The sequence below is a fragment of the Opisthocomus hoazin genome, chromosome 4 (genome assembly GCF_030867145.1).
Source record: "Opisthocomus hoazin isolate bOpiHoa1 chromosome 4, bOpiHoa1.hap1, whole genome shotgun sequence".
Lineage (NCBI taxonomy): Eukaryota > Metazoa > Chordata > Aves > Opisthocomiformes > Opisthocomidae > Opisthocomus > Opisthocomus hoazin.
The window spans coordinates 4,781,144-4,808,428 of NC_134417.1; the positions used below are offsets into that span (position 1 = coordinate 4,781,144).

At 51.3% G+C, this 27,285-nt stretch overlaps 2 protein-coding genes across 3 annotated transcripts in view; one reads left to right on the plus strand and one right to left on the minus strand.

Annotated features, from left to right (window-relative positions):
- Positions 1-3,669, plus strand: part of VPS8 (VPS8 subunit of CORVET complex) — an 88,149-nt gene extending 84,480 nt beyond the window's left edge. For both annotated transcript variants that reach the window (XM_075417683.1, XM_075417684.1), the window contains exons 44-45: positions 2,158-2,238; positions 2,887-3,669. In XM_075417683.1, the coding sequence (XP_075273798.1) occupies positions 2,158-2,238; positions 2,887-3,036 (231 nt within the window). In that variant the 3' untranslated portion in view covers positions 3,037-3,669. The remainder of the gene's footprint in view (positions 1-2,157; positions 2,239-2,886) is intronic.
- A 957-nt stretch (positions 3,670-4,626) lies between these two features.
- C4H3orf70 (chromosome 4 C3orf70 homolog) lies at positions 4,627-26,361 on the minus strand. Its single transcript, XM_075417685.1, has 2 exons — positions 26,049-26,361; positions 4,627-7,801 (listed from the first exon to the last, which is right to left on the minus strand). Exons 1-2 carry the CDS (start codon positions 26,218-26,220, stop codon positions 7,245-7,247), a joined length of 729 nt encoding a protein of 242 aa, XP_075273800.1. The 5' UTR covers positions 26,221-26,361; the 3' UTR covers positions 4,627-7,244.
- Between the last annotated feature and the right edge of the window lie 924 nt (positions 26,362-27,285).

The window sequence follows — 27,285 nt, forward strand, 5'->3', positions numbered from 1 at the left end:
CTCGGGAGCCTCGTCCGAGAGGCCCTCAGCTCTGCACGGGCCGTGAGACAGAGCTGTAAGGCAGACCACAGCCCCTCTGGGCAGGGCAGCCGCGGGCTGGGGATGGCGATGGGAGCGTCCTCTCTGGGGTGTTCGCTGTGCCTTGCTGGCTCTTGGGGGGAGCCAACGGCGAGCTCTTCAGAGAAACTATTAGGGGACCTAATATATGCTTATAAATATCTCAAGGGTCGGTGTCAGGAGGATGGGGCCAGACTCTTTCCAGTGGTGCCCAGCGACAGGACAAGGGGCAACGGGCACAAACTGAAGCACAGGAAGTTCCATCTGAACATGAGGAAGAACTTCTTCACTCTGAGGGTGACGGAGCCCTGGCACAGGCTGCCCAGGGAGGTTGTGGAGTCTCCTTCTCTGGAGATATTCCAGACCCGCCTGGACAAGGTCCTGTGCACCCTGCTCTGGGTGACCCTGCTTTGGCAGGGTATTGGACTGGGTGACCCACAGAGGTCCCTTCCAACCCCTAACATTCTGTGATTCTGTGAACTTGGGAGCAACAGCCAGCGTGCCGTGCCCCACACAGCGCTGTATTGCTGTAGCATGTGCTTATTTCCCCAGAAAGGGCTGGGAGTCATCTACACCGAGCTTTTGAACATGTTCTTTAAACACTGTAAAGCAGAAGTACTACAAAGCAAACTGGGTGTTGCAGCGAACACGCCGCAACCCCAGAGGAGAAGGGCCTTGCTGCTGGTGGGAGCCATGGAGGGGAGCCCGCTTGTCCCTCGCTGGGAAGAGCCCTGACTCCCGGTGACCCTGCCTGGCTCCAGAGGGACAGCAAAGCCCCCTCTGCTTCCGCGGGGCCAGAAGCTCAGCCTTAATTCCAGTCGATCGTGCTCCTTGAAGGCAGCAATGCAGGCTCTTCATGTTGAGCTTGATCTGTTGCCACAGAGTTTGAAGTAAATGCAACTTCAGTCAGCACCCACTGGTAGGACTATGGCATTTTGGGTTAGTAGCCCCTGGGAAATGTATTTTGGGGAAAATATTTGAGAATGAACATTGAATGTTCCCTTAAAAATAGATCCCCAGAGACAACAGATGCCAGATTGCTGCTCATGAGGGAGGCTGTTCTCCCTGGCTCCTGTTGTAGTTTCTTGATGATGCTTTTGCTTTGGAATATGAGCAGAAACATTTGAAATAGAAACATTGTGATGTGATAAAATGGAACAAACCTACAGGAATCTGCAACGCTCTGTCATCCCTCTCTGGGATATGTAGGTGGTGCCTTTTAAAGCAGTTTGAGTCTGTGTGCAGCCCTCCTTGTGTTACTGCTCTTGTTGCAGGCTGGGGTCCCTCTATTTGCACTTCTGTTTGCCCTCACCTGCAACTCTGTAACTGCCCCGGCGCTGCTGGGGTGAGACTTACCCTCGCACCCCCAAACGCCCACGCTGCTGGTTAATGTTGTGTCCGGTTTCCCAGGGGACGTGGCTGCGCTGACGTGTGAGTCACCTTGCCTTCCCTCACCCCTTTTCACCCCTCATTTCCCAGCTTTTAGTCTGTAACACTCTGCTAGGGGAAAAAATGGACCTTGGGAGAGACACCATTAGTAGATAACAGTCACCGTCCCAGTAATCACCCCCCCTAACAGCCACGTGCAATCAGTGCCCGATCACAGCACGCTGCGCTCAGGACCCGGTAGGGAGGCTCAGCCGGGCCGGGGAGACTATCGGGAGATGGCGAGAAAGGGCTGGAGGGGGCTGCTGCCGCCTGGGGAACAGCCCAGGAGGGGCTGCTCGTCTGCAGAGACACATTACTTCTCTTCCCAGCTGGCTGCGGGGGAGTTTTCCCATCCCTTTTCTTTCTCTTTTTCTGCCTCTCCTCTTTCTTTTTTAATTCTTCCTCCAAAGGTAACTTAGTACTGTCTGTCATCAGCTACAGACCCCAGCAATAAGTCATCGTGGATGTAAGGGTATCTGTCATTTGTGCAACAATCCAAAACTAAGGTGCATGCAGTGGCTTCAGGCCGGAGGAAAGATGGCTAAAAAAGCCTCCCAAAAGGCTGTGGACCGGTTGCTGCAGGTCCAAGGACAGGAGCAGGGATGAACTTGTGTGTGTGTGAACCTGATGTCTTGTGCGTTGCTTCTGTAACCTTCTCCCTCTCTTTATCAGACAAGTTCAGAGTCTCTGCTGGATCCTCAGCAAATCCAAGCTTTTGACCAACTCTGCCGACTCAACCGAGGAACCTCCAGAGTACGTACCACCTGCTTTCCGTTCGGTTTTCCATTCCTGAAGGGTATTTCACATGTTGTCAAGGCAGATATTAGCACTGGCAGCGTGGGCTTTGGATTTTCTCTTGGGTTTCGTTTAGTGCTGGCAATTTACTGTGCGTAGAGCTGGCTGCTTCACATCCCACGGCAGCCGCGCTGCCTGACGGAGCTGGGGAATTCACTGGCAGGGAAGCCATCAAAATGCCTCTGGTGTTGAGGCTGGGCCTGAAAAGTGTCCGTGGTGTGAGGTTTGGCAGATTCTTTCCTCCTCCTGCCCCCTGTGTTGTCCCAAGGAGAGAGCAGCTCCCTCTATCCTTGCGGTTTTTTTGTGCCTCCTGCTTGTTCTGGCTGCGGGTGTTCGCACTTTCAGCTTTTTCTGGGATTGTTTTTCCATTATGTAACTTCAAAACAACCTAAAGACACCGGGAAATTTGTTTAGTTCGGGACTGTTGTCCTGCACTGAGCTCTGCAGGGTCACTACATACCGTATACATCCTTTTCTTTACACGTGTTAAGGTTTTTCCAATTGCTGCAGGCAGAAGGTGAGCCCCCGTGAGCACTCTGTCTCTCTGCACCTCGCACAAGTGCTTTAGGCCGCCGGACAGTGAGCTGTCTGGGTTTTGTCTTGCAGCTGGCTCTCCTGACAGAACTGTCTCGCGGCCATGGCAGCGAAAAGCACGGGCTGCTCAGCGTTTCCCACGGTGACCCGGCCACCAGCAGTGTCTTCCAGAACGAGAACTTCCAGCTCCACCTGGCCCCCCCTCCGCTGGCTGAAGACTAGAGCTCCTGCCTCCGGCTGCGGCGAGGCCGCAGCTGGTGTCGGGTCATGGTGCTGGGAAGCTTTTCCGTCACAACACCGGACGTCCCTCCCCTCCGCCGCCTCTCCCAGAACCCTCTGTGCTGTGCTGAGTCTTGCTGGGCGCCGGTGGGTTTGCCGCGGTGGGTGACCTCCCAGCTCTGCTGCCGCCTCTCGCTGAGCTGATGCAGCCGTGGGGCGCCTGGGCTGGAAGCCGTGAGCTCTGGGGGCGAGTCCAAGCGTGCCGAAGCACCGCGCGGCGCTGGGCTGCCCGCACTCACCCGGAGGCTGACGGCAGTGGCCGTAACTGCCAAAGAATCGAGTCAGCTCCACTCTCCTGGCGGAGTGCAGCCTGTCCCGTGCCCAGAGCCTGTGCTTCGTGATGCTGTGGTGGTGGTGCGGACGGGTGCCCGACTGGAGTTTTAATGTAGTACGAGTAAAAGCAGTCATTTTGCCTGGCCCACTGTCTCATGGCAGCAGCCGCGGGGTCTGAGGGCACAGAACAGGCAAATCTGGGAACGGCTGAAGAGTGCAGGCAATGATACGTGTGTGAGCGAGCTAACCTGCGCACGGTGTGTTGCTACAAACTGCCATTAAAAAGGCCCTTGGCTGACCTTCCCTGCGTGAGCTGTGCCCACGGGGGGCGGGTGAGAGGGCTGCTGGTCCGGCAGTGCTGCTGGCTGCCCTTTTCTCACCACAGTTGCCACGGGACTCTGGTAGGAAAAGATGCATCTCGTCACTGCGGGGGGAGCACAAACCTCACCTCTCACCTTGTTGTACCTACGGTTGGGGTGGGGGGGAGGGATGTGTGTAAAAAGGGGCCGCAAGGAGGAGAGGATCAGTGTGATGGGCGCTGTCACTGGTCTGGCGATCATTGTCTCGCCTCTTCCCCCTGCTCATTTCTGTCGCTAGCACGTGGGTGTTTTGGGGTACCATACCCTTAGGGCCCCAGCCCCTCCACCCCCCCAGAAGAATACAGCACCGGGCGGGTGTTGCTCTCCACGCACGCTGAACTGCTGCAGAGCCGGTGGCTGGTCCATGCAGAGCCCGCGCTGCAAGGCAGAACATGGGGCAGCGCTGCTGGCTCCAAGGAACGCAAAGGCGCCTGCTGCTGTGCAGAGCCCACCTGGCTGGGGAGCAGTGCCAGTGCCCAGCGTGCCCACCTTCTGCCCACCAGCCTTCAGAGCTACAAAATGGTGCCCCAGGCTGGTCCTTCCAGCCTGCAGCCACATGTGAGCCTGCTCAGAGGTAAGGCAAGGGGCTATGGCCAGCTGAATTCTCCCAGCCTGGGCTTGCAGCTCTTTTCCCCGCTGTCCTCCCCCCAGCTGGGGCAGACCTTTTACAGGTGAATGAGAACTGGGCTGTGACGTTGCCCCCCAGTACTTACCAGGTGCCCAAACCCAGGTGGGGCTGGGCCTGGTGCACTCCACCTGGCTATTACATTTCTCTGCCTAGCACTGGGTGCGTGTTTCAGGTGCCACCATCTGAAGCCGTAAGTGACCCTTTCCTTGCTGGCAATAGCAGAATGTTTCACTCTGGTATGGAAAATACACAGTTAGTTAGGACAAGCGGAACTCCAGTTGTTCAGTATTTTATTAAAGAGGAAATATACACACCTCTCCCTGGCAGAGTGGAGCGAGGAGCCCAGGGCACGTCTCTTACAGCACGTCTATGCCCGTGTTTGTGCAAAGAAAAGAAACCCCGTGTTTCTGAGCTGGGGCGTGTGCCGGAGCACAGCGAGAACCCTGCCACTGCGCTGGCTGCCAAAACGCTCCCCAGAACTACCAGCCCTGGCCCGCAACAGGCTGCTCCACTGACGCGTCACAGGTACAACAGAAGGAAGAGGCAGCTCATTGTGCTTAAGACATCTGAACAAATCCTGGGTAGGAGACACTCACAGCTTGTGAATATTGCTAATTACTTACAGTTAAGAAAAAATGTATCCCGACGACAGTGATATGAACCTGCAAGACCACAGGATCTTATGGTTACGTCTTGGTCAGTTACCCAGCTCTGCTCACAGCCCGTGCCCCCAGCAGCCGGAGGAGGCAGCGGCTCCTGCTTGCTTCAGACAAGGTGAGCTCGTGCCAAGTCCGAGGGTCCTGCTGCCCCTTCCCGTGCTCGGCGCCCGCGGCGAGAGCTGGTGAGGGGCACCCTGGCCTCGGGAAGGGCCCTGCGGCCGCTGTCCCGCGGGCGGGTGCAGCTGCTGGCCCACCCCGTCCTCCCGGGAAGGAGAAGCCGCCACTGGGAAGAAAGCTCAGGCAGGCCGGGCACGACAGCGAGCTTTGTCAGCTCGCCACTCAGATTACAATTGAAAGATTAAATATGAATAAATGCTGTAGGTTTATACATAATGCTTCTTTCTACTTATGGAAAGTGAATGGTCAAAAGACTCTAAAACGTTGTTAGAAACCTTAGTTAACCAAGAAAGACAACCCCCCCCTTAAAAAGAAAAAAAAACTCTATTTAGTTTTACTACAGCCAGAAAAAGAGTATTTTCAGGTGCCGTGTGAGAATGTATCTGTTCATGCAGTGGCCCAAGTTCCTCCTTTAACAAGCGTTGCACTTTTTAATGTCAGTCATCAAAACTATAAAACCTATTATTTTTGTCTGAAAGTGTTAGTCTAAAAAGTACAGTATTACTTTATAACCATTTATGATAAACTCCTAGCACACGCATGTGCACATACACACACTGTTGCCTAAACGTTTTCTAAAGATACTGATTACAAAGTGTATAAAATCCGTGATACGTTGTCAGGATACAGAGAGAGATGAGCCATCCTACAACATGGACTATAATCTAGTATCACTAAACTGTACACATTTATACAGCCTTATATTCACCAATGACTTTTGAAACGTAAACAGCAAATACACAAAGAAATTCAGTAATGCTGTCGAAAACACAGTTATTACTGACTCCAACCGACTCAAGCTGACTGAAATCTTCTGAGAACGGCTTTTTTGTTTCGTCAAGCAGGGCTGGAACCAGCTCGCTCTCACCAGCTGTTTGAGGAAACCCCGTTCAGAACCTGCTCTTGAACCGGGGGCAAAGGAGCGGGAGCCGGAGCTTCCTCCCTCCGCTAGAGTGACGCTAGGCTGTACTTCAACAAGCACACGCAGCACTGGGCCACCTCCCACGGGCACCTCCACGCTGTCCCCACGCTCTGCTGACACAGTGGTGTGGCTGATAAACTACTGGTTTTTTTAAAACTTTGTTACTCTTCAGGCAAAGGCAGGCCCAGAGGCCATTTGGTCCTGAGTGCACGTGTCTGGCACCAAACAGCACGGGAGGAAGCAGCAGGCAAAGCCGAGGGCGGATTTTGCGTGTTTGGAGGTAGTCCCTTCCTTCAGCTACCATTTTACACCCCAGCCCAGCATGGTGTTGGTTAGAAGGCCGCGCTTCCTCTCTGCCTGCTCCCCCTGCCGCCGAGCTGCCAAAGCCAGATCCCCTTCCCGAGATCCATGCAGAGAAAAGACCCCAGCTGGATCCGGGCAGCTGATCCCCCTCCAGAGCAAGAGCTGCCGTCTCAGGAGATTTCAGAGCCTGACCTAACTCAGCAGAGGCTCGGTGCATAGCCTGGAGAAAAGTTGGAGGCACTTTGTGCATTCTCTAGCCTGCCATACCAACCCGCTGCAAGAGCGGTGCCAACGGCCTTCGAGAAGGGTCGCACCACCACGAGAGAACAGGATGGACAACGCACGAGGACGGACAGAGACGGGAAGAGCCTCTCGTCGCCGCACCTCGCGTAGCTGTTTGCGAAAGAGTAAGGGCAACTTGGTTTCGCTGCTCACGGGCGCGCTGCACCAGCTCACCCTCTGTGCTTTGAAGGCCCCCTACAAACATCCCGACAGAGGGGAACATCTCGAGTGGCACGTCCTCGTACGAGAGGAGTATACGATGTAACCCAGACCAAGAAAAGAGCCTATTTCAGCTATAAAAGTCTTAAGATTTATCACTACCTTACGTGCAGACGTGGGAGATCGGATCAGGCTGAGAACATGTTAAAATTGCTCAGGCTGCTGCTAGTTCACCAATGTACAAGTCCCGTGACCGCACTCCCATGAGGAATCTGAAATATCAAGTGCACTGGAAAAAAAGGGATTGTCGGAAAAAACAGAAAATATAAATACTATAAAAGCAACATTACTGAGTGGGAACTGGACTGATCTGATACCAACTTGTCGGATCACACAGTGGTTTCTATAGTCTCGATCACTTCCATTTCGCACTGCGAGGGTGACAGGAGCGGGCACTCATCTGGTTCCCAGCTGCTATCCGGGCTGTAATCTTCTTCTGAACTTAGCTCGGCCACCCCCTCCGTGTCCTCGTCACACGACTCCATGTAGTGAACGCCCACCGCATTGATCCCGGAGTCCTCGGAGCTGGAAGGGGACGAGCAGTGATCTGTTTTTGGCGTATTGCTCTCTCTTGTGATTAAGGCATTGCGAACAGGGACCTCCTCGGGCTTGATCTTGTGGGGCACGGGGGGAGGCTGCCTCTGCACGTAGCACATCTTCCCGTTGATGCATTTCACGCGGTAATTGTCAATGAAGAGGTCTGCGATCGTGCAGAACTGCGGGGAGTCGGGGGGCAGAGGGGGCTGGAAGACAGGCGCAAACTTCAAAAAGTGTTCAGTGAGCGAAACGGAGATCTGGATGGTGTTTGTAGACTCCCGAGGGCGGATGGGTATTTCGGTGCTGGGAAGCTGCTCTACGGGTGTCATGGGCTGATAGACATATTTACCTGTGGGGAGAACAGGAAAGCAGCCTTTAAAGACAGTTCTCTTTAATTTAGAAACAAACCGATGACGTGATGCTTGCCCTTGGCCGTTAGTAAGAACCAGGGGTTCCCTGCAGCCAGCAGCCGCTCTGTTTCCGATGGCCTCAAGGGGTTGGTTTGTCCTCTCCTGGTACGGATCCTCTCACGATGACTACTGCAGGTAAGCAGAACCTTCCTTACCCCAGTCCTGCTCCCCTCCCTGCCCCTGCTTCAAAGACACCTGTGGGACATCACTAACTCCAGAAAATTAACTCTCAGGGGCACAGCTCCATAGCTAAGCAGTGGGGCAGACAGCAAGGCTGCCCGCGCCCCGTTCTACGGGAAAGAAACCTGAGACTCAGTTTTCTGAGACTTTTTTTTTTTTTTCCCCACTGATCACAGAGCAGGCCTAGCTTACATCTCTGCTACAATGATCTACATTTTATTATGTCATTGTTATTCCAAAATACAATAAGTCTCCTTGCATGCATTTCCATGTTCTTTTTTTTCTGGGCATTAAATTGTGTTTTTCTGTATGTAAAGCAAATGTTCATACATGACTGCAATTAGAATTTTAAGGCAGAAAATAAGAGAATTCCCAAGCCACAGAAATGCTTTTGGCATCTTGATTATCTGGTTAAGTAGTAAGAAAATAGGATTATGTTGGTTGTATAGAGCTGAACCAAGTGTGAACTGAAAATCTTTGCTAAAAGAAATAAATAAAAGAGCAGAAAATCAGTACTTTGTTAGGAAAAAACTGAAAAACCGGAGGCTATGTCTAAGACTGTAAAATGCTGCATTTTACTTGCATGAAGCCTCTGAAAGATTCACGTCTCCCTAGGAGCTCAAACACTACGAAAGCAGTAATTTCCACAAGACTTGCAAGTAGTGGGGCGCTCAGAAGAGTTGTGATGCACGGGTTGCAAACGCTGCTTTGCAAAGGCAGAAAAGGCACCAAAGCGCTGAAGGGCTGTTTTGACGCTTGAAGCTCTCCAGGTAAGGAGCAGAAAGCCACCCAAGTCCCGCTGCGTTAATGAATCCGGCTGCGCTGAGAGCACCACACGCTTCTGTGTTTGCAGCTCAGGGGTAGGTGCAGCCCTTCTTTGGAAAATCGGAGCAGAGGTTGCATTTCTGCTCAGGGGGGCTGAGCGTGGCCTGGAACAGCAGCGGGAGAGAAGAGCTTTCCTCTCCCCGAGGAAGGGGTCGCTCCCCCTGCCGTGCCTCTCCGCAGTAAAAATTCCCATCCCCAGCCTGGGAATCCTTCCCAGAAGTGGGAAGAGCTCTGACCGCAGCAGGTTCCCAGGCAGTGGGTGCCGCAGCGGCCTGTTGAAAGCACTGGCCCTGGGATGGGCTGCGAGATCCCCACTCCTGGATGCAGCCGCCGCTGGGGTGTTCACGGGCTCCGCCAGCCCTGATGAGCCAGGGCCCACGCACAGGCTCTGCTTTGCCAGCCCAGCTCCAGCACGTCACTGGGGAAGGCTTCTCCCAGCCCTGCTGTGCCGTTGGTATCGGGTGGGAAACGTCTCCTGTGAAAGTCAACGGTGTTCCTCTGCTGGGACTTCAAAGGGAAGGATGGGGAGAACAGAGGAAACGCCACAAAGAGCGCCGGGCTGAAAGAAGAGCTCAGGGGAGCGCTGGAGCGTGGGAGAGGCTCGCCGCGAGGCCAGCAAACACGGAAAGTGGGCTCGGAGGAACGAGCACCAACACATCGAAGAGAAAAGCCCACCCTGTCGTGCCACGGGAGAGAACAGCCAACCAAGCCAACTGAGAGCAGCGAGACGGCGGCAGTGAGTGGGCAGGGGAAAAGAACATTTTGTGACTAGATTTGACCAGCTCCCCTCGCATACCTCATCGAGCACTTTTTTCCTACGATCTGTGGAATGATAATTGTTAACAGAGCCGCTGGAAAAGCTCAGTGAAAATAAACCAAGCATTTTCCCCCTCCTGTTTGATTACGGCTGGATGGCAGAAAATACAGAGCCACCCTCCCCGCTTCCCATCTTTTTCACATACCGTGGTCTAGTTGCTAAACTTGCTGTGACTCTGAGGAATCACGTGCTAGCGTCAAACAACTGAGCACTTCAGCCACAGGCAGAGCCGAGCTCTTCCTCCTCCGGCACCCTCCGGAGCAGCAGCACAGATACTTCAGTCCTGGCCGTCACCGAGGGATGGGGTCTCTCGGGCATTTTTCAGACCTTGCTGACAGCTTCTCTGGGGAGCTCTCCGGGGCAGGCGGGCAGACCTGACCTTCCCAACCCGCCACACCAGCAGCCGCCCATGGCTTCCTGCCACCCGCTGTTCTCCAGAAACCCTTCTTTGAAATTAGGGAACATTAAATATGCTACTGCCTTGCAAAGCAACACAGATGACCCATCAGCCTGCTCCTGGTTGGAATGGTGTCTGACAAAATTCAGCTCGTGGAAACTGAAATGCAACCCACCCTTGCCTGAAACCACAATGTCGTATTTATTCAGGTATTTGGAGCGCTGCTGTGTGGGCTCCTATTCCATTCCATCGACAACCAACAATAAAAAGCAGACGCTAGTGAAAAACTATTTCTCAGCTCAATTTTGTGCCACCTCTTTGAAGTGTCCAAGGAAGGCCCTGGTGAAGATTTTAACAGGATCAAGAAAAAAGGTATCTGCACAAGAGGACTATATTTTTTTCTACTTAAAATAGCCACCATGTGCTGGCAGAAGGCTGGAGGATGTTGGGAGAAGAAAGCAGGGGATTTAAGCCAAGGTAGCTTACAGCATGGACGCTGAATGATGAATCTTTGATTCATCAGTTTGACTCCCACCCCCCCAAAAAAAAGTGGTGGCAGGGGGAGATGAGGTGTTACTCGGGAGCTCGGCTGGATGTTTTACCACTGCAGCAGCACGTGGTAATTCTCTGCGTGTTTCAAAACTGCCCTGCTGGCACTAATTTCAGGGTAGAGGAAAAGAGCGGCTGTTCTGTTAAGAGACGATTTCAGGTCCCCACTTGTGTGACCTTACAGCGGCTGAAACGGATTCCTCCCGTTCCAAGGACAAGCTCTGCCCGGGCAAAGCAGGAATCACTGAACGGAAAAAGAAGAATTTTCTACAGGAACCGATTTCTACATTTCTTCAGAATTCTGGTACAAGTTAAGTTTCAGCTAGTTTTAGGGCTGAGCTTGTCTATTTTAGACAGATTAACCTTCTGTTTTAAAACACGATCAGGTGCCTCTTTAAGGGGGGCTGGTGCTCACAGCTGGGCCTGTCAGACTGGATCACAGCAAAGCTGTGGCTGCAGCCTCAGTTACAGCTCCTTACCCTACTTAACGCGTGTAAACGCATCAGCCGTGATGCATCCTATGAAAAATAAATGCAGAAATTTAAAAATAAGATCGCTCCCCGCCCCTGCAGCTTGCAGGATTGGCAGGGATGTCTCGTTCACAGAAAATTATTCCAAAAGCACAAGTCCCTAAGTTCTCCTATAATATATCTTGGGCTTATCGAACTCCCACTGAAAAAAACCAGCAATATTTTTGCTGACTTTAAACAGCTGGCAAAAGTCTATGACAAAATAGTATTCTGAGCACCTGTTCTGATACATTCCTTTTAATATGCTAGCACGTAATTTATTGCCTATTTATTCCAACCAAGTCAGTTGAAGAACTCTGCAACTGAGCTGCACTGATGAATGCTCCTGTAAATTACAGCGGTTGGCACAAAGACAGATGCCAGACTAGACACTGCATCGTAAGTTGTTTCCTGGGTCACTTGCCACCGCTGCCTACGCGGAAGACAGTAATTTGGTGAAGGAAAAGTACTGCATGTGCAGAACACATGGCCAAAAATCAAATCCCAAATTCTGTGAAAAGCAATTTGCTGCATTTGCAGAAGTTTGAGGAGCTCTCGAGCGCTGGAATAGCTGCTATGGAGGAGCATCGTGGTTCTGGCTCTGCAGTTCCACCACCGTGGCAAGAGGGCTCAGGGGAAGCAAGCGCCCGTTCCTCTCCTGGGTGTTTCACAGGAAATGTGCGAAACAAGGCTCTGCCAAAATTATTTTCATGATAAGTCTCAATTATCCGTGGCAGCCATAGGCTAAGAGACGGTATGACGAAATGAGAGACAATGAGAGATGTCAAAAGTAGGTATGTCGGCTACGCTTCACTGTTTGTCACAACCAAAAGCCCACAGCAGTCCCTCCACTTTCAGCTGCCCCACGCTCGCAGAGCGTTACCCCCATCGACACTGCACCTCCTTGTCTGCTCCCAGTCACACAGCGGCAGCCATTTGTGCCCAGCTGAAAAGGACTGACTGTTTTTCCATTTCTTCATTATTCAGCTGACTCTTGTGAAAGCCTAAAAACCAAATCCTCCAGAGAATCAGCGCACACTAAAGCTGATGCTCAACTGAAAAATAACTATTCAAGACGCGTCCAAGGAGCTAAGTACTGGGCAGTGCTTCTCTGTTCACAGAAATGTGATTTTTATTGCCAAGTCGGATGGATGCAGTTCGGCAAAGCCTGGACTCCACGCCTCCAGTGACACCTGCCAGCAGATGAAGGCAGAATCCAGCAGAGCAGTGAGCTCTATCATGACCTGCAGATCTCGAGCAAACTCGTGCAACTTGGAAAAATTTCTATCCCCAAAAGCAGACGCACACTTTCGTATAATTCATATATACAGTCTCTTTGTGGCATTGATTACCAGAACTATGTGGTTGATTGACTGGAAGCTGTATTATTGTGTCTCCTGCTTACAAAAAACAAATACGAGCCTTTAGAAGCAAGCCACGAGGTCGTTTCTTTCTGATTTTTTGCTAATTGAGCAGTCTGCATGCATCCTCACCGAACAGACACAGCGGCAATTTCTGTGGCTAATACAAAATAACTTAACCATGAAATAAGCAGAGGTGCTGCTTAAACATTTTATTCTCCACTTCCCTTCGTCCCAGCATTCTAGTTTACCTCTGACACTCATTAATGTGCTTGGCATATTAACAAAAAGAATAAATCCATCTTTCAGCAGTGAGGTTTCTCATAACAAATTCTCAAGTTTTACCCTCTCATAATGCTACCTTGAAGGATTTTTTCCTGATAAACAACATGAATTGCAATGCACCTAGAAAATAATAAAAGATTGCTGTGGATCTTCCATTGTGGATCTTACAAGTCTAAGTCAGCGATAAATACTGTGTCTGTTTGTTTGCATGCAAGACATCTAGACATCTTTTAACAGAAAAATAAAAGCTTTTCTCATATGTATTCTTCCCCCTGCAGCTGCCTGGGCAAAGATTTCTACACCCTCCAATCTGCCAGCTCATCTACTCTCCAAAAATCATCAAGGTTAATGAAGACCTGCTACCCGTACGCTATTTACCTGCAGCCTGGCTCAATTTAACCCGTACAGTTTAGGAACTGTTCCCAGGTGCCTGAGCTGCCGGCGCGTGCGGTGAAAGCAGCCAGCCGAGGTGCGCTGGAGGAGATCTCGCCGGAGATTTCGGAGCCTTTGGCCATGACGTACGACTGGGGGAGGCTGAAGCAGTGACCTCAACCGTAAGGCCAAGCACACGGGCTGACATTTAGGCAGCTGTGTGCTCCCACCGAATGAGGGTGCACGAAGGGTGTGCTCAGCCAGTGTCCATGGCTTAACAGCAGAGAGCGGCTCTGAGCATTGGTGACTTGTTTCTGCTCGAACCTACACCTTTGTAACGGCCCCACTGATCTTTGGCTGCAAAGTCAGCCAGGACTCTCATTCTAGCCATGCAAGCCTCCTTTATTGCCCCACACAACCCTGCCAAAAAAATCAGCTTACGTGGGAGGGAAATCCGTCCCACTACGAAGAACTTTAAAAAAAATTTCTAACTAAACGCTGCACAGCTTTGAAGGAGGGAAGGCAAAGCAAATATTCAGAATGCATGTGTAACAGGAGACGAGTGTTAGCTTGGAGGGATCCTGCATCAGTCTAAGGCGAGTTCACGACACTGGGGCTCTTCCACATCTCTGTGTGTGGGGGAACCCTGGAGATCAGCTTCTCAAGCACTGCCTTTCTTCATCGAAAAAGACGAAGAACTACCAAGCATTCTTCCAGCAGGACTTGTTTCCTGTCTCCCCAGCGTGGCAGGAGAGACAAGCCTGTCTCTTTAGGAAGAGCTGACTGGATGCACGCCCCTCCGCCATCTAAATGAAGTTGTCTCGCAGGTGATGACAGCTACAAGCTGGAGTAGTGTGTTGCTGCCTGGATTGGCACAGTAGCCCAAGGACAACGCCTAAGCTGTCAAACTCCCGGCTGGTTCTCCAAGATCCCAGGGCAGTGGGTGGCACAGGTGGCAGACAGCCTGTGCACGGGAAGGAACCGGGTATCGTTTCACCGCTGACAAAGCAGAAAGCTGGGGCAGACGGAGGGTTTTCCTCCTTCACAGGCTAAAGCAAAGCTCGCTGCCTGCAATCTGGAGGTGTATACTGAAGGGCACTGCCAGAGGTACCCACCACACCGTTTTCTCAGAAGCGTTCAGCTGAGCAGAAGGGTCATCTGAAAGCGTGATACCGGTCTGAGCACCTACACGGGGATGCTGCCTTCCAGCCCCGCAGGCTGCAGCAGCGGACAAAATGACTGCCTCTGGCCTTCCTCCTCCTTTCTCTCTCCAGTTATATGCACAGCTTGGGACAACAAACCTTTGCAAACAAAGATTGCCCTAATCATAAATATTCACCAAGGGCTATAATAGCTTCAAATTACGCTTTGCTTAGAGCACAGTGATAGCTTTTCCAGAGGGGTGAGAACAAATGGAAGGAGAAACCCGGAGTACATTTGCAGATGGCACATGTGGAAAAAACCACTGCTAACCCAGCTTCTGTTTCTTTGTATCGCACAGAATAGCAACCACGCTGTATCCAGCAAAACGTGATGGGCTGTGTTGCAAGCGGGAGACATGGAATAAGCCACTAGAGGAAAAGAAAAATATTTCAGGACACTGAGGCACTGATAGCTTTACAGTACAAGCTCAAGTAGACTTGAACTGTGACACTGGTGGGTATAATGAAGCGTAACTAAAACGCTTGTCGACATTGAAGGAAACTCCTATATAAAGACACGCGGCACCTTAATGTAAGCGACATTTTCACCCTGCGCTTCTTCCAAATCACTCTGAAAAAGCACTGAGATTGTTCAAACAAGTTTCTAGTGCTGGAAAAGCCGAGCATCCAGCACACTTCCATTACATAGGCATAGCTAGAAGGCACAATAAGGAATCACGGAAGAGACTCCAAGGATACAGGCCAACTCTGCAAAGCACCACCAGTTACCCCAACACCACCAGAAAAAAAGGAGGAGTCATGCAACAGGACCTCAGCAGTCTGGAAATACACCTGGGAGCATGGGCAGGCTCTGACCAAAGAGAAGTGTATCATTACAAACAGCACCTTCTCACAGAAGCACTCACATCAGAACACTGACAAACCCATCTCGCTCCCGACCTCATCCAAGCACTGAAAAGAACCCATCTAGCAATGTTTCTGCAGTGGCTCCCCCAGCAGCGATTTTGTACAGCTGCCAATTCCCTTCTCATGTGAAGGAGAGGTGTTCCCTCTCCTTGCTGTATAGCGACAGACAGCTGTGACAGCCCTTGGCTTGATGAGCCATAAGCTTTTTGCAGGAAACCAGGAAAGAGAGGGAAAAATAACGAGAAAGTTTTTCTTCATCAAATATTTATTTTAATGCCCTTTTGTCTTGTTTTAAATACAAAAAGGAACATGACTGTACATGCTGTGAGCTGCCTAAGCCTTTCAGGGTTTTCTGTGCACGTCCACTTAAGAGCAGGTACCTCTTAAACGCAAACAGACCCTAGAGCTTCCTTCTATCATCCCTGCTCTTTCCTCTAGTTTCTTACGCAGATTTACTAGACTTAAAGAAAAGGCAACGCTGGAGGCTTGAGAAATGTTTCGTGCAGCCATAGACCCTCTTAAAGGGGCCATATTTGCTTACTGGCTATTGTAAGGGAACAGAATATTGACACCCCAAAAAGCAATGAACAACGCCGCACACCACACGTGTTCTTAGAGGAGCTCTTTCCTTTCAGTACCTGTGAGAAGTGCCACACTTATCACAGGTCCTCCTAGCCCCAGCCCAGGCACAGTCCCACGCTGGGTTACAAGAACACACATGTCGCAGCATGGGCATGAAAAGCGTGATGGTCTCGGGTGCCTCCACAAGCACAGCACACCATGAGCACAGCAGCCAAGCGCTGGCTAGCGCAACCCGAGGCTCTGAACCAACCCTTCCACCATCCCTTCACACAGCTACCCCCAAAGGGGAGAACAGCCACTCTCTGCACATATCCCTGTAAAATTTTATCCCCAACCTACACCAGATATTTTTTAAATTCAGTAGATAAGATAGCAAAAACCAGCTTAGTGCTAAATATTTATTCTGTAAAACCATCCCTGTGCACCATCTGCTCAAGCTTCAGCATCGCATCGTTTTCCTGCAGACAGTCAGTGTGCTGATACGGTAACAAAGCAGGATAAGCACAGATCAGTGTCTATACCTAGAAAATGAAGGCATTTCCCAGTATCGAGAAATCACAGGCACCAGAGACAAGTTACAGTTGTCTTCCAGGTGCACTGCACACTGCAGGGGAGCACTCACGATACCCTGTATGCAGTGGGAATGATTTCCTGTGACTTCTTAAACCAGCTGAACAGCTCATGGATTCTTGAACGGAAAGTCCTCTCCCAAGGACTGTGCCATGCAAGAAAGACCTGGACTCTGCACCCACGGGAGACAGCCCGGAGGGACAGCTTGAGGCAGGAGGTTGTTTTTTATAGCTTGGAATCTAGCATCTTTATGGCTACAGCCTGTTTTCCTGGTGGGCTGACAGGAGAAACTATGGCATACGTGTCGTGCTGTACCTGTGCTGCTCCCCTCCCGTGGTCAGAGTACAGGGCTCCTGCTGACAAGTCATCTGTGCGGTGGCCTTACCAGAGCGCGAGCCTTCCAGGCTTGACAAACAACACATTCTTCAGCTTCAGTGCTGGGAACAGTGTCCTTGTCATCAATACAGGCCAGTCTTGTCCTGTTGCTTCTGCTGGTGCCTATCTATGCACATTTCCATTCACAGTTCATCCAAACCAATCTTCGTATTTCTATTACAAGCCTCTGCTGAACCCATTTCTGGAGAATTTAAAGGACTGCTCTCCCTGCTTACACCCAAAATGCGTCACCACACGGAGCTGATGTGTGCAGGTATGGGTACCAACCCTTCCTCGGAGGGGTGTGCGATCCAGCAATGCTCTGCATGAAAAAATGAAAGACCAAGTACCACCCTTGGAGACAGAGGAGGTGGGCCACCACGTCACACAGTGCCACTGCGGACAAACGGCTCAGAGCAGCTGACAACGCAGGTGGGAGCAAACTCAGCACTTGCTGCCGTGGCAGGGTAAGCAAACGCTAGCAGAGAGGTGAAAGCATCGCCTTCGGTTTCACACCAAGAGGGCCAAGATCCCACAGCACCAGCTGGGGAACGCTGAGTTCTAGTGGCACAGGGTGGGAAAAACAAAGAAGGTGGTGTCTCCTTTTGCCTGCCCTGCCTACAGATGGGCTAATGCTGGTGGACTGCAGAAGACTGCAAGAGCTGGTCAGTCCACCCTGACACAACTGATGGCATCCAAGCCTTTCACCAGGGACAAGAGGCACTTGTGAGTGAGTGCAAACACTGGGGATGTGGCTCAGGATGCGCAAAGCACTGAAATCCAGCCAACACAGGCAGCCACACAGCATGAAGCGTGAAGCAGCCGAGCACCCTGCCTGAAATGGCTGCAGGTGTGCTCCGGCGCCGGCATCACGAAACAAGCGGCGAGAGGGACAACTGCAGAGCGTGCTCACGCTGGGCACAGCAGGGAAAAGGTTTCAGGGCTGGGTGCAAATGCACGAGCAAAACAAGCAGTTCTGAGAGCACGCGTGTGGGCTCTCCAGCTCCGCAGCCACCAGTGAGAACAAGAATATGAATGCATGCCTCTTGTTGAAATTGTTTTACAACATAGGTTATATATAAATTCCAGCTGTTATGTTGCCTAAATTAAAGTAGGGGTATATTAAAAACAAGGCCCAGTTGCCAAGCAATCAGATTTTACTTTCCCAGTAGGTTTTTGACTACCATCTATGTGAATATACTGAACTATTGGCAAAAACATCTTTAAATTGCACCAACTGCACTTTTGAATTCCGTGATCAGTCACTGCATAAAAATTGATTAGTGGAAGAATCAAAGCCATTACGAAAACATACTCTATCCTGTGGACAGATAAATTCATGAAGGTGCTGGAATGAAAACCACAACACACTAAAATAGGGTCACTTTAAATGCAGAGAGAGACAGAGAGACACACACATATATACACTGTACCTGGAATCCAATCGACTGTTAACCAGCTTTTTACATTAGTATAAGCTTGTGCCATCCATCAACAGCTAAGCCCACACTGTCACAGCTATCATTTTGGAACATTGTACAATGTTTGTGAGTAAAGCATTTGGCTTTTTGTCCTTTATAGAAACAAAAATTTCTAGTATAGCCTTATCAATGTGCAGAACGAAGTTACCAAGGCTTGAAGTGAGTCATGAAGTGTAAAGCAGCGTTGGTTAAATTGAGAGCTGTTACATAAAAACACCCCACGATGTCCATTCTCTACAAGCCCAGCTCTGCTGGTTGCATCAACATGAGCAGCAACAAAGTATACTCTTGATGAGCACACAGGTGCTGCCGGGAAATCTGAGGTCCTGTGCCAAGCACCTGAAAGGCCTCTTCAGTGCTTCCAGCAAAGCTGAGCACACAGTCAGCTCTGCAGACCTGCAGGGTGGAAACCATGAAGGTGACAATCTCGTGACTCAGTTTGTCTCACAGGGCAATGCAAGGATCTGACCACGGGCTGCAGATTAAGACACACAAAACATCCGTCAGCAACTACAAGAGTAAGGATAACGTGTCAGAAGGCACTGCAGTTGTACACTTTTGCATTTAGGCACTCGGCGTAAGCACGCTCGGAGAATCAAACAGGCAAACAGATTTCCTCACTTGCAGAGTCCAGGAAGGAAGACACACGCTTGCCACAGGCACCGCACTCCAGTACAAATCTTATCTTTGAGCTGTTGTACTGCAGTGAGAAAAGTGCCTGAAGCCTTTTGCTGGAATGAAGACCTCTGAGCAGGAGCAGAGGCTCAACGGCAAAGCTGTTCAGAGTGTCCTGAATTCACAGACATCCGCGCCAAAAACTGACGGGATGCAACATTAATGAACCCTTCGGAAGTCCTTGCTTCCCTAGGAAACATCTACAGCCTCATCATTTCAGGCTGGCCCTGAGCAGGCTTCACGAAAGCAGCAGGTTAACCCTGCAAGCAGCTACAGAGGAGAGGTGTCATTTACCTGCAACTCTCCGAGGCTCCTTCCAGCAGATCGGTGAGTTCTGGGCAAGCAGACATAATTTTTTGTGACTCACGCTCCTCAGATGGACGGACAAATTACAAAACACAGCCTCATACTCATGCATGGGAAACAAGAGGTTTCGGCTGGCAAAAAGCGTTTTGGTAGACAAGGCCCTTTTTTCTCAGGACTTTTGGAGAAAGCAGTGCAATGATTTATATTCAGTCCTGTATGAGGCACAGAAGAGTTAGTCCTACAAGATGTACTTACAGCAAGTAAATTGTATTCAAAGCTTTTCTTGTGGTCTATTCTTATTAAATGATACCAGAAGCTTTGTTAATAATAATAACAACAATAATAGAACATGCATGTCTCTTAACATAACCCTGCATTATAGTAAGGATTTCAAAATTAACGCCAGCAGGTTCCTTCAAAGGCACTGATGTTCCCACTGGGTTTGATGAATCTACACATGTGGGCTCCCTCTCTGAGACACAGCATCAACAGTGCATTCATATCGTGATTAATGGAACAGAATTAAAACCAGAGCAACAAAATGCAATCCGGGTCCAGAATGGTGCACCCATAAAAACAGGCAGATGAGTGTTTTCCCTTAGAGTTACGCTTCAGAACATATTAAGCTGACATTCTTTCCTTCATTGTCTACAGCTTAGCGAAACGAAGCTCGAATATCATAGCTCTTCAAAATACAGGTGAAGAGATGATCTTGCCCAGCCACAGGCAGCAAATCCTCATTAAAAGTCTCTTCCCATTACAAGCTGAAAAATCCACCTTTCTGCAGCTCTTGCCTGGTGCTCAGCATAATGCCTTGCTTGTGCACAAACATTTTGTCCAGACACACAGGCTTAAACAGGATGGATGTTCAAATCCTTTTCACAGCAAAAGCAAATGAAAAATGCTTATTTCTCCTAGGATTTGTAATCATCCTCCCACGAAGATGAGCTGGGTGTTTTCTGAGAACACCCAGCCCCAGACTTCTGAGCCCCGCTGCTCCATTCCTCTTTAGACAGAGTTTTCCACAAAGAAAAATGTATGAGCTACTCCAAATATTCAGCCTCAGAATGTAAAATGTAAGTATCTTGCAACTCCCTTTTCATGTTTATCCAACAACTCAATGGTCAGGATGTAGTTTTGCCCTGAGGAACAGCACTGCTGGAAATTCAAGTTGCCATCACTAGTGCCAGGCTGGCAATTTCCAGTAAGCTCCAGTCTACATCACCTTCCGCAGACAGAGATGCACGCAAAGCACTGGTACACTACTGCCCTTCTGCTCTCTCCTGGATGTGGCAAAGAGATTCGTAGCTACCAAAAAACAAAGGAAAGCAAACCCACCAGAACCAAAGCAAGGCTTTTGGATACCTACAATGTATGCAATGCTGCAGAGCACCCCAGGGCTTATTTTGGGATCCCCTCCAGGGCTGTAGCTGCTTCTCTAACACAGAGGCATGAACAGAAGCTGGCCGGCAGGCAGACACAACTCCTCTTTAGACCCCCAAGCTCTGTCAATACCTTCAATAACCATTTTGGCTCACTTACCAGTGGTCTGTTGCAGGAAAGAAAGGCTGCCTTGCTGATTCCCCGCTTACGGTTCCCAGAGGCAGACTGGGGTCTGAATAATTACACGGGCTTCAAAGATTGCCAGAGCCCCTGCTGATAGCTTCTGTCGCTCGAGAGGTGGGAAAGACACCATGGAAATGCTACTTGTGTGCACAGAGCTACTTATGTGCTGCACATATCAGGCCGTAGCGGGGGAAAATGCCAGCCCCTGGCGCGTGGGGCCAGGGTGCGTACGCTGCCAGAGGACAGGTAGGAGATGCGATGTGACACACAACACCACGTCTTTCTCTCAAGGAGATATAATCCAGGCTGGCCTCGACAGACGGCTTTCACCAGTTCTTATTTTAAAACGCTGTAAAATAAACGCACTGGTATTTCAAGTGGAGACGAATGTAGGAGACAAATATCTGCTCGGAGTGCACACAGGTGCGGTGGCTCTGCTGCTTTGCTTCAGCCCCGGCAGCAGCTGTGGGAGATGGGCAATCGCCTCTCACCGCCCAAGCACACAGCAGAGACCGACCGCAGACCCAGAACTACCACTGGCTGGTCCACCTCCGGGGGCTCTGCAGACGCCCGTAAAACTGACATCAAGAGGAAGCGACGGAGCTTGCTCTGAGAGCGGAAAGAAGCCTTGATCTCCCTGTTCAGCAGGCAGATGAACGAGAAATGTAAATATACTCTGATCCTGCGTCCCCAGAATATGTGCTGGCACGGCCAACATCAGAGAAGTCCTTCTCCCCAAAACCACCCCAGAAAACACACACCCTTCGTGGCGTGCCACCCAGCATATAAATCCATTTTCTCCTCTTGGCCGAGGAATGACAGTTTCTTGGGTTTCTCGCCAAGCCTGCCTGACCTCACGCAGAACCTGCCAGGTCTGGGTCTAAACTCAGGGCGTGACAGTCCCGTAACTACGTGATGCACACCAGGGAGCAGGAAGCTATTTCACGGCACACCTGCAAGTGTTATGCACCATTTAGCAAAACACAAGGGCGGGGGAGCATTTGTATTTTTTAAAACCTACACTCCCACCACAACCGTTTTGCGCGTCTGAGCCTAGCAACTGTTTTCCCTTTCTGACCACCCGAAGGAGACCTCACAGCTCTCACCCATGCTTGGTTTATTTTCTTGTAAATGGTCCAAACACCTGAATCTCGCAGAAGTGGTGGAACTGAAATCTATTTGCCGCATTTATTTTTCAATATAAGATATGCAAGAGGCTTTAGGTAACTAAAAGCCGGCTTTTTTGATGCTGAATCACGGCAAAAAAAATAAATTGCAGAAAGGCTTATACAAGGTAGCACAATTACTATCTATCAATACAACTGCTGTGACACAAGTATTGTGGAATCATTATTCGTAACGTATTTTTGATAACTGCAACATAACGTACTGAGAGTTTTGCAAGGTGTTTAACATAAAGCAAGATATTCAGATTAAAAAATGAACAGTTGCAACAGAATACCCTACTTATGCATTGCCTACTGATTAAGCCGATCTTGCATGAAGTGTGATCCTTTCTCTGGTGAGCTAATTCTTAAGAAGTAAAATTAGCAAAACACAGTCTAAGTCCTGCTGTCAGGAGAGATGTAACCCCAAGGATCTGATCCCTTCTGACAGCAGCAGGTATCACCACACAGCCAGCAGCCTCGTGGACAGCATCGGTGCAAATCGGAGCCGCAGTGGAAATCCAGAGGTGAGGAAAGGAAGGCAGGCACCTTGCTGCAGACCTGCCTCTGGCGCATGTTGTCTCCAACTCTGGAATAAGTAGATCAGAGTAATTTAAGGCTCTCAAGCTGCATCTAATAAACAAAACCTCACGAGGCTGTCAGAGGAGAGGGGAGGAAGGTGAACAGAGGGCTGTTGCCCTGGCAAGGGGAAGGCAGCAGGGATAGACTGAAAGGGCACAGTGCAAGCAAGAGAAATGCGTAACGGGACAAACATAGGGACTGAAGTCAAAACACCTCTCGGGCCAACACCTTCCTCCCTGAAGGGAGGAGGGCTCCGAAGGCTTGAGCCCTCATCGCGCTCCCACGCGGAGGCAGGAGTCGGCAGGCGCGCAGTGTGCGGCAGCACACAGGGGAAGGGTGTTGTGGACATCTATCGCAGCAGGATGCAAGGTGCTGCCTGCTCTCCCGGCCCCCTGATGCCCACGGAGCCCGGCGTCTCCAGTGGCACCCAAGGCACCCTGCCAGCCCTCCCATCTGCAGCCTCCCCAAGCCCACCAGTGCTGCACATTTTGCGTGTGCCTGCTTACGGAGTTTTTAGTTGGGTTCAGAGTTCCCCAGGCACAGAGGTGCGTTGGAGAAGCACCTCCCACCTCACAGGGAAATCTGCTCCCCACCCAGCCCGAAACAGACTGAAAGCGACCCAAAATAAACTCCCAGGCTCAGCCACAGAAGTCATACAGATACCGACAGCACTTGAGGTTCTCGGAGCTGCGTGGATACGCTAAACAGCCTCTGTGACCTCGCCTACCAGCTATTATTGCCATTTTATGGACAGAGAAACATCAGAGGTAAAGAGAGCGCTTAAAGTACTGCTCACTTCAGAGCATGCCAACAAAAATGGCTTTGGGGAATTCAGACTAGGTTCTTTCTCAATTATTACTTCCATAGCCAAGTGGCTCTGCAACGCTAAATTGCTTCTGTCACTGAAGTAAGCAGATGTGATCCTGAATACACATGAGGAGACAATCTACTCATTGTAGCGGTGGTGAGTTTTTGCAATTTTTCAGTGTAAGTACACTTTAACCGAGTTGACATTCTCCAGGACCTTGGCCACTGATGGAAAATAATACTTCAAAGGCCATTTTAATTGCTGCAGAGCTTCCTGTACCCCAATACAGCTCTTAAGAGTCACAGAAAACCACTTTCAAGAACCCTCTGAGGATTCCCAAGCCAGTATTTCCGCACTGCGTTTGTGGAAGATAACTCCCAACACTGTTTAATTACATCTCTGACCTCTATACAATTTTCCATTATAGGCCTCATTCTTACCCCTTTTAAGTCCAACTCAACTCGTTCTGCAGAAGCAGGGGACAAAGAGATGTTTAGTTCTGAAATTTGCATCAGGAAATAAGGGGGCAAGAGGGGTGCACACTTCTTCATGGCTCTCAGAAGATTAAACCAGAAAATGAGGCATGTGACTTCCTTCATTGAAAATCGCAGTTTCAGGGGGCAAATGTACCTCAAAGTTTCCTTAGCCGTGAAGGAGGAATTAAGAAGGAAGTCTGTACTTCTCGCAAAAGCTACAATTATTTGTAAATCTTACGATTGCCACAATGAAGCTACGGGTTGGATGGGCTCTCTAGTGATCCTTCCGTGAGGGAATCAGCTCCATGTAATTCCTAAGAGACACATGTCTAAACCTTCCTTAAAGGCCTTCAAGGACCATGATTCCTCACCTTCTTCAATACTCTGTTCCCTTGCTTCATTTCTCTTGTTAAAATGTTTTCTAATATCCAAACCTAAACTTTCCTTGCCACGGGTAAGTGATAACTGGTTATCTTCCAAGCCTGTGTAGAGAAGCACTAGAACGCGGCTTGCTTTGCAAGGCTACCTTTACACTTTGCAAAGCTCATCTCCCCTCCCTCCATCAATCTCTTACAGCCCGAGTAACCCTTCTGCACCCCCTTGTAAATCATATTTTCCAAGCTGATCACTGCGGCATCTCCTACAGAGCCTCCAGAATTCTACAGAACCTCCCGAATTCTCCTACAGCTTTTTAAAGTGCAATGCTCAAAACTAAGCCCATCAGTCTGGTTTCATCATTACTGAGCTGAAGAAACTAATTAAACTGCACGCTTCCAATGCTCCTGTTAATGCATCCCCAAGTGAAGGCTCGGGTTCTGGGTCTGGATTTTCTGCCACAAAGGCCTGCCGCTGCTGATGCGCACTTGGTTTGCGATCCCTCTTAATCCCAGATCCTTCTTCACAATGTCACTTCTCCAGGCGTTCCCAGCTCCGCATTTGACTTCCCCTTCCCAGGACCATCCCCAACTGATTTCAGGTACCATCTCCGGTTTATAAACACCATTTTGAGCTCTGACCCTGTCCTCCAGAGTACTTATAAGCTCATATATCTTGATGGCAACCACAAATAACTGAGACCAGAGAAATTTTGGAAGAGTATATCTACGTCATAACTTGAGGGCCTCTGTGTCATCGATGAAATGCTAATGAGACGTCCCTGTGCAGCAGGTGACGATGGCACCTTCTCACACAGCCAGTTGTGCCACCACACAGCATTCATTTCAGGCCACAGACAGAAAAAAACAAAACACCATTGCTCTGAACTGATTTCAAATGAACCCCAAATCAAGGTGAAATCCCTAGAAGGTGTACTTAATTCAAGTAAAAGCTCTCATCCAAATAAAAGGCAGCTTTTTAGGCAGAGTCTTATCCCCATTAAACAAAATTTGCAAAAAGCATGCGTGAGGGGGGAAATCCATGCAGGAGATTACATTACAAGGAGAGGTGGTGACGGGCTTCGAAGGAGAACGGGATGTCAGGAGTCAGGGACATCCTCAGCAGCACCAAGCGACCCCCACGTAAGGGTCCGACATCGACCCCGACGGCCTGGGCGTTCAGATCCCCGAGAGGCGACGCGACCCGAGCGCGCGGCTCCATCACTGCTTCCTGACCTCACACCGACACGCTGCTCCAAAAGCCTGCTCTGTGTGATCAATTATTCATCAAACTATGTTTGGACAGCCACAGTTCAGTCCCAGCCTCCATGATTACACACATGGGTATCTCGAACACAGATATTAAAGTCGTCGGGCGCGTTTCCAGCGGAGTTGGATCAACGCTGGATTCTGGAACAGCAACTATCTGCTGTAGACGCCCTGAAGCAGCTGGTTCTCCCCCCGAAAGATTCTAAGCCGTGTGCCTGCGAAGGGAAAATAATCGGCACCGCGGCCGAAGCAGCCGGTGAGCGCCTGCTCGGGGGGCCGGGACCGCGCTCGCCCGCCGGCCGCCAAGCTCTGAGGGGAGCGCGGGCGCCGGGCCCTGAGGCGGCGACGGCTCCCCCCGCCCGCCCCTCCGGGAGCCGCCCCAAGTTGGGGGTCCCACCGCAGGCGGGCTCCGGGGGTGTGGGGCGAATCCCACCGCAGGCGGGCTCCGGGTATCCGGGCTCCGGAGGGGGGTCCTACCGCCGGCGGGCTCCGGGGCTCCGCTCTCTCGCCCCGCCGCAGCCGCCTCAGCGGGAGCAGCTCCCTCCGCCGGGGCCGCGCGCTCCCTCGCTCGCTCGCGCGCCGGGTCACTCACAGTGGCACCATCCCAGGTGGCAGCACCAGTGCAGGCGGAAGCAGCGGCCGTGGCTGTGCGTGGCGCAGAGCGAGAGCCCGTCGCAGGGCTGGAAGTCGGGTCTGCCCGCGCAGCTGCGGGCCAGCGCCTGAGCCTCGTCCAGCTTCTCGCTCTTCGCCGCCGCCCCGCTCATGGCGCCGCCGCTCCGCCCGCAGCCCCCGCGCCGCAGCGGCCAGGAGGAGGAGGAGGAGGAGGCGGCGGCGGAGGAGGAGGAGAAGGAGGAGGAGGAGAAGGCGCCGAGCCGCAGCGGGGACCGCCCGCCCGCCCAGCGCCGCGGGGGGCAGCGCCGCGGGCAGGGCCCGGCCGCCCGCTCCGCCCCGCCCCGCCCGCCGGCACCGCCCGCCCGCCGGCACAGCCCGCGTCACCCCCGCGCTGCCCCGGGACCGCCGGCTCTGCGGGGGCACCGGCCGCCGGGTGAGACCCGTGACGAGATTTAACGGGTTCGCGGAGGCGGGCGCCGCGCCGGGGCGCGCAGAGGGCTCCTCGCCGAGCCCCGCGGTGCCCGGCGGGGTCTGGGCACCCTTCCCCGGGCGGCAGCCTCCGAGGAGCGCGGCCAGGAGGCGAGCGGGCTGAGGCGCTCCGGGTGCGGGGCGCTTGGCCGTGCGGTGAGGCCATGCGGTGAGGCACGCGGACGCCGGTCGTCCCTCAGCGCCGGGGTCGATGCAGCCCGAGCCTGCGCTGCTGGCAGCGTCGTGGCCCGCGGCACAGGCGGTTCGTGTTTTGTGTTGTATTTATGGCCTCAAGTTGTGTCAGGGGAGGTTTAGATTGGATATCAGGAAAAATTTGTTTACTGAAAGAGTGGTCAGGCACTGCAACAGGCTGCCCAGGGCAGTGGTGGAGTCCCCATCCCTGGAGGGGTTCAAAAAATGTGTGGATGTGGCACTTCGGGACATGGTTCAGCAGGCGTGGTGGTGATGATGGAGAGGGCTGGAGCACCTCTCCCAGGAGGAAAGGCTGAGGGAGCTGGGGCTGTTCAGCCTGGAGAAGAGAAGGCTCCGGGGAGACCTTGTAGCAGCCTGCCAGTACCTGAAGGGGCCTATAGGAAAGGTGGGGAAAATCTTTTCAGCAGGGCTTGTTGCGATAGGACAAGGAGTAATGGCTTTAAACTAAGGGAGGGTGGATTTAGACTAGATATAAGGCAGAAATTTTTTACCATGAGGGTGGTCAAACAGTGGAACAGGTTGCCCAGAGAGATAGT

Coding starts and splice junctions, on each gene's coding strand:
- C4H3orf70 (XM_075417685.1), bottom strand. CDS start 26,220: ATGAGCGGGGCGGCGGCGAAGAGCGAGAAGCTGGACGAGGCTCAGGCG. Junction 7,802..26,048: donor CCACCTGGGATGGTGCCACT/GTGAGTGACCCG, acceptor TTCTCCCCACAG/GTAAATATGTCTATCAGCCC.